At 35.3% G+C, this 12,927-nt stretch overlaps 1 protein-coding gene across 1 annotated transcript; it reads left to right on the forward strand.

Annotated features, from left to right (window-relative positions):
- Positions 1-377: 377 nt before the first annotated feature.
- LOC129729359 (mitochondrial import inner membrane translocase subunit Tim21) lies at positions 378-3,414 on the forward strand. Its single transcript, XM_055687883.1, has 3 exons — positions 378-480; positions 2,521-3,079; positions 3,136-3,414. Exons 2-3 carry the CDS (start codon positions 2,522-2,524, stop codon positions 3,280-3,282), a joined length of 705 nt encoding a protein of 234 aa, XP_055543858.1. The 5' UTR covers positions 378-480; position 2,521; the 3' UTR covers positions 3,283-3,414.
- The last annotated feature ends 9,513 nt before the right edge of the window (positions 3,415-12,927 follow it).

Genomic DNA, 12,927 nt, shown 5'->3' on the forward strand with positions numbered 1-12,927 from the left:
CGTAGTTCTAAGTCAAAAATGTGAATGATTTTTATTTCACTATATTCCTTAGTGTTTGTGTATTTTCGCCTTTAGTATGCAGAGTTCCTTTAAAATCACCATCGTCTAAGTAATAATTTATTTGAATAAACAAGCTAGAAAAATATAAGTGCTTGTTAAAAAGATACAAATGTTATTAAGGATTTAATTTTTTTTTACTAAAGCCAATCGAAAAACGGGCTTGGCTACTAGAGGGTTATTTTGATATCAATTGCAAACCGTAACCAAACACTCGCATAATTGATGAGTTCTTGTTTGCAAGAATGAATTGCATGCAAGCTAGTCTAGCCCATGTAGTTTTGTTTATTGACATTTCGGTTTACATAAGCTAGTACCGCACTAAATAGAGCCAAACGTCAATTAAAGTTACCGGATTTGTCAAAATATTATCTTTCTGTATTCTACAGTTATTATTTTACAGAATTTTAACATCAATAAAAAGTAAGTGTTACAATATTGTCTTGCGAAAACAGTTCCGTACAAAAACGACTAACTCGAATCTATCATTTAAGTAACTGTATTCATCTCTTTGCTTTATGATAAACAATTAATATATCTTAATATAGTTTTAGATGACCAAGTCAGTTGTTAAATTAACAAAAATTAGGAATCATATTCACCCTTGCTATTCAATACTTTCCTCCGTATTTTTCAATCACGACTGACCCATAAGATTTGGTTCTTAAGGTGTCTCTCGCTTAGCATTGCTTTTAGTGTAACAAAAGTTGTTTTGAAAAGTATAAAGTGAATTTTTACATTAAAATAACAAGCTATCAGTGCAAGATTATAGTTTTGAGAGCGGTGTTTACAGTTAGGGTAAACAGGTCTTAAACGCTGCTTTACGGAACGTTAATGTTGTAGGGTAGGGAACGACTTAAGCAGTAGCGCCTATTTTAATCAGTCGAAGAAAACAGGCCTCAAACTCCTGCATTTTGATCAATATCGACAATTTCAATGATGGAAACGAAAACTTTGATTGTCTAGCTGTCTTACGAATATAAGAAATACCGTTAATCACAAAGAAAACTGTGAACAATTGCAATTGAAACAAATCGACCTGTATTGCAGCCATTCAGGAACCACTTCGGGTGTTGCAAAAAAAACGCCTGCAAAACAGTTGGAAACTGCTTAACCCTTAAATGCGCAATGTTGTATGTTTAAAACAAACACTACTAAAAACGTTTTAAAATATACGTATTTTAGTATTTTTTAGAACTATAATTCATTAGAACAGCTCTCTAGACTCTAACGAAGAAAACTTAACAGCTGGAAGTACTGTATTTGAATGTTTTGTTTTTATTTTTGCTGTCAAAATCGAAGAAACGGAAAAAACATGGCGAGATTCCTGACTGGTGCTGACAGTCTTTGAAAATAAATTTTAAAATAAGGTTATTGGTTAGTGAAAATGTCTGAATCATCAGTAATAATACTAACAAAAGGTCGATTTTAAAGTTACTGTTAACAAAAGTAATTGTTTAGATCTAGAAAATCTATTGTTTAGACTTTATTCTGCGATAAAGTCACAGTGTTGTTTAAAAACAACATGGTAATATTTTCACATTAAAAAGTAAATCTTTTTTTTCTAACGTCATGCGCCTTTAAGGGTTAAAATAGGTTCGGGGTGATTGGAATAGTGTCCCTCGATTGGTATCTTTGATTGATGATTGTTAAAGTTTGCTAACTTAGTTTTACAATCTGAAAACAAGTGCTGACAGAGAAAACGATAGCGAACAGATTGATATACTACTGTTTGAGTTTCACACAACACATTTCGAGTATTTCGTCTGAATACACAGGCGGTTACTAAAGCTGCTTATAATATGTTCCCTACCCTAGTTGTGTTTATTACAAACAAAAATTTTTTTGTTTATTTAGATTTATGCATAAGTTGCTTTGTTATAACGCTATAATTTTTGTCAAATATAATTAAATCGCGAGCTTTCTAATCTACCGGGGCAAAACACACCAGATGTAGTATAATATGTATGTCCCATGCAGAAGGCTCATATGCCCATACTATAGCTTAGCACGAGAAGTGAAACAGCGCTTGATGTCTTAAAGTAAACAATTAAGGAATGAAACATATCAGCCCGACTAGAGGTTGGACATATCGCCGGGAACTGTAGTGTAGCAGAAAACATTGAATATTGAAGCAAAGTATACAATTCTTACCGTTTCTTCCATTGATACAGCTACTAATAGGTTTACTTGAGATATTTCAGTGCAAATACACTTTATAAACTAATAAAAACACCTTGCGGAAATGCCGCAAAAAATTAAAACTGAGAAGCTCAAATAGTTTTTATTTATTTCTTGCCGCTAGTGACATCTGCGGAATTGGACGGTTGGTCCCATGAATTGCTAGGGATTCCTAATAGTCCTATTTACTCTAACAGTTTATAGTTGCAAATTGTGATTGTTACTGAAATAAAATTTCAAATGGAATAAAAAAATTGTTCTCATTACATTTTTGTTTTTAAGAATGTCCCTGCTGGCCCTTCGTCCTTTGCTGATTCGGAGCCGGCTTCACAGTGTGTTCTCGCTACGTGCCGTCGTCCTATCGGCGGTGGTACCCGTATCGAAGCAAACCCGAAGTTACGCACAAACCAAACGATCCCGGCCTGCTGCCGAAGCCAGCTCACTAACGGCAGGTTCCGGTGGACGGACGAATGTCTCGGCCGACGTGAAACCACTGGGCGAACGGGTGAAGGAGAACACCAAAACTGCGAGCTACATGGGCGTTATTTTGCTTGGTGTTGGCGTCACTGGGATATTGTTCTACGCCATTTTCCGCGAGCTATTTTCGTCCAATAGTTCGAATAGTATTTACACGGATGCGTTGGACCGGGTGAAAAACGAAGCGCGTGTGAAGGATGCTCTGGGAGCACCCATCAAAGGGTTTGGAGAGGAAAACAGCCGAGGACGACGGAGGCATGTGGCCCACACGGCCTACGTGCGGGACGGTGTCCAGTACCTGCGGATGCAGTTCTACATTCAGGGCATTAGAAATAAGGCGACAGTGCATTTGGAGAAGCGAATGGTATGAGAAAGATCTTTATAATCTTGATAATAAATACAAATATTCACGCATTTTAGAACGAGAGTGGAGACTACGAGTACCGATATTTATTTGTCCAGTTGGATTATTATCCTCACACAACAATCATCCTAGAGGATAACAGACTGCAGCAGGATGGTACGAAACTAGGTGGAGGCTTCCAACCAATTAGTGAGTTAAAGTGATTTTAGATACACTGCCAATGAGTGTGAACATTTGTAAATAGAACATTTATAATAGTTATTAATGTACAACTGTGAGGGAACTTTGCTTTACTGTGAGAATTAAAAGTATCAGACCTCATGATGTCGGTTTTATTTTTTCATGTCTTTTCTTCGTTCGAAATATCTCCGTTTATTCGATTACGAAATTTCGTGTGCAAATAAAATCAAGAACGATGTAAAACGGTGCAAATCCTCATGAATTTTGTTGCACTGCTCAACTGATCAATCACAAACAGCAATTTACATATATTAAAGATTACGACGATTTGTGAACGCAATCAATTAATATCTTTTCCTGTCACTCTACTATAATGACCCAGCCATAAATTAATTCTACACCACCAAGAGCGGTTGGCTGTATAAAACTACCTACGAATTTACAGTTATAGTTTGCGAGGCTACGCGTTCGCAGTTTTCTTATGTTAAACAAGTCTGAGTCAATTTTGTTTGCTTCGCAGTGCTAACATGCCGAGCCGTCCACGAATGAGACCCTGAAAGTTCGATGGTGATGTTTGCATACCATTTAAAATATGTTGGGATTGTTACAATCTCTTTTAAATTATTACACCATGTTTTCAGGTGCATACGTATGAACCGAGAAAGCAAACTTAGTTGTTATTTGGTTTGTCTGTTTGCAATGCTGTTAATATGTTATTCAGTTTTTACCCCGAGTTAATCAGTATATTTGCCATCAGTTTAACAACTTGATCAATTAAACAGGTTTACTTCGATTTTTTGAAAATTCATCATGGTTCGTTTATCGCTATACATTTATATCATACGTAACTTAATCTTTTCTATACCATAAAGATTATCCCGCTTTCCACAATAACGTTTTGCTCTCTAAATGGTGTCGTAACTCGTAACAATACGTTCATTAAGAAACGATCATTGTTTTTCAGATGTAGCTATGTTACGTTATACTGTTGTTTTTCTTTTGACCTGTGCTTGGGGTGTTTGGTAACACTTTGGCTGCCATAACAAACCCAATGAGCTATAGCATCATTCGCTAATATTATCTGTGCGAGATTTTTTTTCTTTTCATTTTGTATTTTCTTTATCTTCTCCCACTATTAGCTTACCAAAAGAATTACTCGAATAGCAAAGCAAAGCCTTGGTGCTAAATTCCGTATCGGAACTCGATCTTCTGTTTATTATACACAGACTTCGCAGCCAACTGTTGAGTGTACAGGACAATTGCGGGGCTAGCGCTACGATCCTACTGACACTAACACAGAGCCGAGACTCGAACCTACGACGACTGGCTTGTTAAGCCAGCATCGTACCTCGAGACCAGCTGGGAGATGACTCAAATTACTTGAATATTTTGAACTAAATTGGAATCATGTAACATTTTTGGCCTTGAAATTTTTAGAATGAAGCTGAGCTCAACTTAAATTTTTCAACCTTTAGAAACTTCGAGCCCCTCCTAGCCCATTAGGCAGCTACAGGCCTGTACGTTTGATAGGATTTGTAGGCCAGATTGTTAAAAAATAATTTAAAATTAAATGATAATTTCAAAAGTTATGCTGAAAAAACAAAAAAATAATGTTCTCTTGGTTCAACCGATGCTGAGAAAATCGGGATATATTGGTCGGAAAAAAGAAATAAACACACGTACAAATACTTCCGCTCACATACATACATACCTTATCCGATTTTCGAAACATGATTATTTGGTACCTAAAGCTCCAGGTATGAAAGCACTCAATGAAGAAAAAATTTTTTAGTGCAAAATTAGGTTGTTTCTTGTTCAAAATGAATTGAAATGTTGTATGTGTGAAAAACCACACACCAGGGAAGACAACGTAAGTTTTTTTGAGGATTCGATGAAGGGTAATGATTCTAAACTTGATTTGTAATCATTTTTGACGTTGACTAACGTCTATATCGAAGTTAGACCCCTGAATTTAAAAATCTAGTAATTCAACCAGGGAAAACCAGAGAAAAGTGGTCAGGTTTTGAGCGCTTATTTTGCAGTCATCTATAATCAGGTTTTCGAGGTTTTGGCATCAATCGTTCAGAAATTCTTTTACGGTTAAATTTATGTAACAAAAACAAACTATTGTTTGAGATACACTATTGAAAAATTGGTAATTAATATCGATTGTCTAAATCATACCGCGCAGCCAATCACTACCTCTCTTCCCAAGCACAGTCGACACTAACGGATACAATCGATCTGACTTTGTTGTTATTGTTGTTGTCACTTTCTGTTTCCGATGTTCATGCTGCTGCTAGCGGAAAAAACCTTGCAAATATGCATCTTTTTGTTGGTGTTAATATTACGACAGCGGCCGGCGCAGCTTTCAAGAAACATTTGTCTCTATCATTCCATTATCTATGTAGCCCCTCCTTCTTTCTAATTATCTGACGAAGCCTTGGTATAAAACGTATCGTTCGAACATTTCACCCCATCAGTTTCATTATTAAACCGTACCGGATACATACGGACGCTCGGTGTTAGCAGCAAAAAGGAGGAAAAACAAAATAGTACCGGTCATCTCGTGCCGGTTTATCCTGTTATGCTGGTGGCTGTTAGTAATAAATAGCTACTGCAAAATACTAAAATGACTGGAATTCTGAACGGACTACCAGTAAACGAGAATAATCGGCAACTGGTACCTTTTGGTGCCTCGCAGTTTTATAATAGAAGCGGTTAGTTGAATTTTCTGTTTTATAAAATGCTGCTGCTAGCGGAAAAAAACCTTGCAAGAATGCATGTTTGTGTTGATGTTAATTTCACGACAGCGCTAGGTGTTAGCAGCTGAAAGGATGAAAGACAAAATAGTACCGGTCATCTCGTGCCGGTTTCACCCGTTATGCTGGTGGCTGTTAGTAATAAATGGCTACTGCAAAATACTAAAATGGCTGGAATTCTGAACGGACTACCAGTAAACGAGAAAAATCGGCAACTGGTACCTTTTGGTGCCTCGAAATTTTGTTACAGAAGTTTTGTAAAAGAAGCGTTGCAATTCCCTCTACAATTCCCTCTTCAATGGAATATAAGAATACGGTAGTCAACGTCATGCGGTCGTGTCTTGAATACCACCCTCCTACTTTTTAACATGTTATTCTACTTAAATGTTATTAGATTTCGTTGAGCTTTCTTGTTCAGCGTAACATGGTTTGAGCAAAGGAATCATACGACTAGAATATTATAAGTAATCATTTTTGGCGTTATATCATTTGCATGCCGAAATATTTGTCAGAGATGCTACTCCATATTGGGTCCTAAAGCTATGCCAGTTTTTATATAACAATTGAAAAAGATGCGTTTTCTACACAAAGCGTGATACCCAAACAATGTTGATTACTGTCATTCGATTTTCAAATGAAGAATAAAAAACCGCTCAAAATGTGTTAAATGATAGTTCGCCCATATACGCTATAGGGGCGAACAGTCATTTAACACATATTAATCAGCTTTTTGTTCTTTATTTAAAATACGGAGGACAACGATAAACATTAAAAAAAATCACAGGAGGGTTGTATGCAAATCTACGACCGCGAGGTTGAAGTAGAATACTTTTACAAGAAAGATAACTCGGCTGCTTGCGTGTCAGTCATTTTGAAATCGGATTTGTTTCGTATATACCGCTTGTTAAGCACAGTATCAACAAATCGTAATAAACATCACACTGCTGTGCATTTGCAGCATCATCAAACTTCAGTTGTAGTTTATTAATAACCATTCATTACACTGTGCTACAAATGAAAAAAAAAATTCAAGAACTTCCTAGGGTAGGTTGTAGGTCTTGTTGAGTATAACATTCGCTCATACTAGAAATTTTCCAAACACCCCCAAAATCTTAAGTTATGGTCAAAATACGGTTTTTTGGACCTCAGTGCATATATTTTTTAACTCAGTCATTTATCAACCGATTTTTAATATTTAAGCAGCTTTAGAAAGGGGACAAATAGAGCCTTCAAAACATATACAGGTTTTAACTAATATCAATAAAATATGTTGAGTTATTTATTTGAGTTTAAATCTAATTTGTAATGTAATTTGTGGTATGTTTCTTACTAAAATAGACAGCAAATTTCAAATTAAATTGAAAAATTGCGTGAAAATATCTAAAAAATTATGTTGAAACTCAAATAACTCAGCATATTTTATTGATATTAGTAAAAACCTGTATATGTTTTGAAAGCTCTATTTGTCCCCTTTCTAAAAATGCTTAAATATTGAATATTGTCGCTGTCTAGAAATATTATAAGCGGGTTCGGCTGAAACAGGCTCTTATATAGGGCAAATAGCATATTTTAAATTGCAAGGTATACGATTCTGTCGACCGTGCTTGGGAAGCAATCATATAACGACCAATCAGAGGTCGAATTTTTCGTTTTGACAAGGCTTGACTATTTTCAATAGTACAATAGTGTGAATAATAAAATTACAATTATCTTCTTTTGGGAAGAATCTTAGAAGATTTTCCAATCTATTGCTGCAAGAACGAAAGAGAACCATCGGATACTAACCGATTTATTAGCATTTGAAATTGGACATATTTTTCACTTTTTTCGGTTTTAGATTTTCATTTCACATCCCTATGTAGCCGAACTTCCTGAGAGAAGTATTCTACTTCAAAACACGTTTTGACGTAGGACTGCGTCTTTGTTTTCTATACTAGATTACATTTTATGAAATTGAAAATGAAACTGGCAAATGTTGCGTCAGATTTCGAACGATTATAGCAAGCGAACGACTTAATGCATCTTAGTCATTTATATGTCGGTGGATAGATAAAATGTGTAACAATTGTTTAACACTGTTGCTTTACTGCTTAATGGTGAAAAAAGGTGAAAAGTTCCAAGGTCAATCTTTTTCATACATTTTCTTCGCTATTGGCTTGCTTCCCGAGTACCTTTTTTAAAAACCTAATTTTTTACACATTGAAGACGACAATATTTATTACTATCTGTCAAAATTTGATGATGGTGAATGAAAAACAAAAAGTTATTGATGATTAAATATGTCGCATTTTCACTCAGAATTTTGTGTGTGTGTTTTTTTTTTGTTATTGTTATAAATTATCGCTAAGAGCAAGATACAAATCTAACGCGTTGTTTTTGTAACATAATCAATCATTTTGATACTGGGCCTATTGAAATCTAATATGCGTAACTCAGCAACGATATCCGCCATCAGACGGTTTTAAAAATAAGACGCGTAGAGAGAGCTATTTTCTCTACATGCAGATGGAGCAAAGTTCCAGTGTTACGTCTGTTAGTCTGTGGCTTGAGGTTAGTTGGATGTTACTGACACATATTTTTCATCTATTACCGATGTCTCGCTGCTAAATAAATAATTAAATCGATTTAGAACCATGCACTCAAGCTCTGTTGTGATTTATAAATGAATCCAATGGTTATGTAATGTACTGAATGTACTGAATCAAGTCACAAAACTAACCGCTTCTATTTTTTTGATTGTTTATACATAATGTTCACCGGAACTTGTTTCGGCAATCCTTCCAGAACCAGCTAACCGACAACAACCAAATTCAACAGTAACGTACGAATCTAAGATCTCTCATTTGACGGTTTCCGAATTCAAATTGGTTCAGTTAATTCGAGTAAATTCATGAACAAACTTAGGTGGTGGTTTTACCCGCACTGGTTGCTAAACTTCGTTTTCCTCTTAGTTTCAAAATTTCACTATTTCTTGTAAAATAACAGTTTGAAAGTACTGACAGTCTTCATATCTTGTTAAAAACAATCTGGGCAATGATTCTGTGAAAGAAATATAACAATATTTGCCATCAAGTCATACTAAAGAATCATTTTCCTTAGGGGGGCGGGCTTACCCCCAGTACCCCAAGTTGTTCCTACTGCTAAGATGCCAATATCCAAAAAGTAATAAAGTTACGTGCTTGTATGCATTTTTGCAAGGGAACATACTAGCAAGAGTCGCGTTGCATGTGTAAGCGAGACATCATCTGCTGTGTTTGTATTGATGCAGCGATCTAACTCATTTAGGTCACGACAGTGTGTGTTGTAAATCGACTGGAGATGAGGATGATTTTTAATTTACCTTTTCAAGTAGTGAGTAAAAGTTTTGCAAGTAATTTTTTATTTTTTTTTTATTCTCGCTTATTTTCCGTCGGTCTAGTTCCGCCACTGTTGTGGCCAATCACCGACGCCCAGGAAGACGACTCCACACCCAGGACCCTAACTCACGACCCGTTTATTATTAACGGACCGGCGCCAACGGCTTTACTTCCTCATGCGATGGAAGGCGTGATCCCAGAGATTTTTCGCCTCAGAAAATCTCCCGGTGTCGGCTAGGATTGAATCTAGACCAGTTAGGTTGGTTGTGAGTGGATCACGCCACCTCACAACCATCGACACCTATGTTGGCGGTGGGATTCGAACCCAGGCGTCGAGCGTGGTTGGCGGAGACGTTACCAACCACACTAGGCCCCCGCTCTATTTGCAAGTAATTGTAACGGTTATTATTAGATACTCGTGATCTTGCAACATGTGCAAATTATATGACAGTAAGGGTTGTTACTCAACAGGAGAAGAATTTTATTAATTGTAAAGTAATAGATTTGTTACACGAAGGAAAATAGTTTTTAATTACTCTCCAAGTGATAAGTTAAAGTTCATTAAGCAGACAATGTGTGCAGTAGGGAAAGTGAAAAATAAGCGAACTGGAAATATGATACAGATTTTGAAAAATATAACGCATCCCGACGGGACTTGAACCCGCAATCTCCGGGATTGCGGATTTGCGAGTTCAAGTTGGGAGATAATGTTTCGTAATGTTTCGTTTCCAATATCCGCACTCATATCTATCATACAAACTCGCATTTGATGCACAAAAGCGACAACAACAATAATTTTATTCCGTTTTTTCTGCTTAGAGAGGTTTTTTTAGTCGATTCTCACCTGAGTTTCATGTCGAATTTTTCTTATTTTCGGGCCTTTCCAAGCGTGCTTTTGGTGCCTCTAAATGAATTCCAAGTTTGTTTTCCTTTTCGCGTTTGATTATTCTTAGAAGCGTTTTTCGGTCGTTATGAACCAAGTTTTTTTAAAGGTGGGATTTGTTAGTAGCTTAAGTATTTATGATAAATATCAGTAAATAGTGAGTATGTGTGTCCAATCATAAATGGTGACTTCTCAACACTGTTAGTAATTTGTAATTTTAATTGTTAGGATTTATTTGCTTTCGCAATTAGGACTTATCATTTGTAGAGATTTAAACCTACCTGTCAGAAAAGGGGAAGTAAACTTACAACTAACTTATTTGCTAACTTCTTGGCTATAAAGAGAGATTATCGTAGCAATTGAGGATTGCAACTATTTTTGTCGATAATTGTTAATAATTTTATTTGACATAGCTTCTAATGGTTCAACACCAGTAAGTCTATGTAATTCGAGTGTACCAAACCAAGAAGGTCGCTTTAAAATCATTTCCAGAATTTTATTCTAAATTCTTTGGAGCGTTTTCTTCCTTGTTCAACAGCAACTTGACCAGATCGGTACAGCATAAAGCACTGCTGATCTAAAAATTTGTTTGTAAATCAAAAGTTTGTTCTTTAAACAAAGTTTAGAATTCCTGTTAATGAGAGGATATAAACATCTCGTATATTTGATGCACTTGGCTTGTATACTCTCAATGTGCTCTTTGAAAATAAGTTTTTTATCGTAAATTAGTCCCAAGTGCTTCACCTTGTCAGACCAACTTAAAATAACCCCATTCATCTTGACAACGTGATTATTGTTTGGCTTGAGGAAAGAAGCCCTAGTGCTATGGGGAAAAAATATCATTGGAGTTTTAGTCATGAACCAAGTAATTTTTCTTTTTGTTCTGGCTTCAAAATTTTTTTTCCGGTGATTCTGAGATTAGTTTGAAACATGTTTTTTCATCTATATTCAATAATTTAAAACCATGTAATTTTTCCACGTTTCTAAAATTATTATTTTCTGTGTGTGTTTATTTACTTTAAAGTTTTTTTATTGTTTAAATCAGCAGCTTCGAATTATGAACATGAACGGTTCTGAGTAGAATTCATCATCATTTTTAAGGAAATTTCTAAGTTTTTTTTTTGCAGTAATACAAGTCTTAATCGAGGATCATTAGCGAATTCAATTAGTTTTCTCTTGCGGCGTTTTCGCCCTTCAGAAGTCTGTTTCGACGATTCAGAGTTCATCATATTTTTAAAGTTTATATTCTTTTCTTTCAAAATTTTTGTCAAGGGTTGCACAAAAGTCCGCCTCCTCGTGGTGCAATTTGAGTAACACTAAATGGATTCAACAAACGGTTGCTTGATACGAATCCAATTGCTTACAATTCCGTAGTACTTACGGGAGTGTTGTTGAGCCTGCGTTACTTATTGTTACATAGGGGGTAGTAGGGATAGTTACGTAACTACGATGTTGGCTCGAAATTGAAAATTTTGAGGGGGGTCAGGTTGTTCAGCGTTGCGTAATTTGACGGGTGGAGTCATATCGAACGTTACTTATCATTACATAGGGGGGGGGGGGTTTGAGGTGTCTTAAATCTAGATTTTTAGCGTTACGTAATTTGTGTACGACGCCTTATCTCAAGATGATGATTTTGGGCGAATTTGTTTTCATTTTTTATTATTTTTTATTTTATTTATTTTTTCAATTAGGAATCATTTTCATTTTCATTCTATTAGGAATCATTTTCAACAAATTTTGGATCAAATCCAAGCCAAACTTTTTTTTTCATTTGTTATCTTTAAATGTTGTTTCTGGCGATTCTGTGTTTAATTCAAAACCATTTTCTTTTTCCTTTCCTTTGACCTTCAATTATCTTTTTCCAGTGATTAAAAGCCTGATTTAGGATTGCAATAATAATTATAAATTGAGATAAAATAATCGAGCCTCTCTCTTTCGCTTAAAAATCAAGTCCTAGAAAAAGCAGGGGGCAGAAATAACCCTGAATAAGAAGGAAAAAATATCTTCGGTAAACCATTTTTCCGGGTAATTGAATTCCGGATAATCAAGTTTGATTTATTTTTGCTTTTCATTTTCATTCTATTAGGAATCATTTTCAACAAATTTTTGAACAAAACCAAGCCAACCTTTTTTTTTCATTTGTTATCTTTAGATGTTGTTTCTGGCGATTTTGTGTTTAATTCAAAACCATTTTCTTTTTCCTTTCCTTTGACCTTCAATTATCTCTTTCCAGTGATTAAAAGCCTGATTTAGGATTGCAATAATAATTATAAATTGAGATAAAATAATCGAGCCTCTCTCTTTCGCTTAAAAATCAAGTCCTAGAAAAAGCACGGGGCAGAAATAACCCTGAAATAAATGGAAAAAATATCTCCGGTAAATCATTTTTCCGGGTAATTGAATTCCGGATAATCAAGTTTGATTTATTTTTGCTTTTCATTTTCATTCTATTAGGAATCATTTTCAACAAATTTTTGAACAAATCCAAGCCAAACTTTTTTTTTCATTTGTTATCTTTAGATGTTGTTTCTGGCGATTTTGTGTTTAATACAAAACCATTTTCTTTTTCCTTTCCTTTGACCTTCAATTATCTTTTTCCAGTGATTAAAAGCCTGATTTAGGATTGCAATAATAATTATAAATTGAGATAAAATAATCGAGCCTCTC

This window comes from Wyeomyia smithii, chromosome 3, assembly GCF_029784165.1.
Source record: "Wyeomyia smithii strain HCP4-BCI-WySm-NY-G18 chromosome 3, ASM2978416v1, whole genome shotgun sequence".
In the NCBI taxonomy this organism is placed as follows: Eukaryota; Metazoa; Arthropoda; class Insecta; order Diptera; family Culicidae; genus Wyeomyia; species Wyeomyia smithii.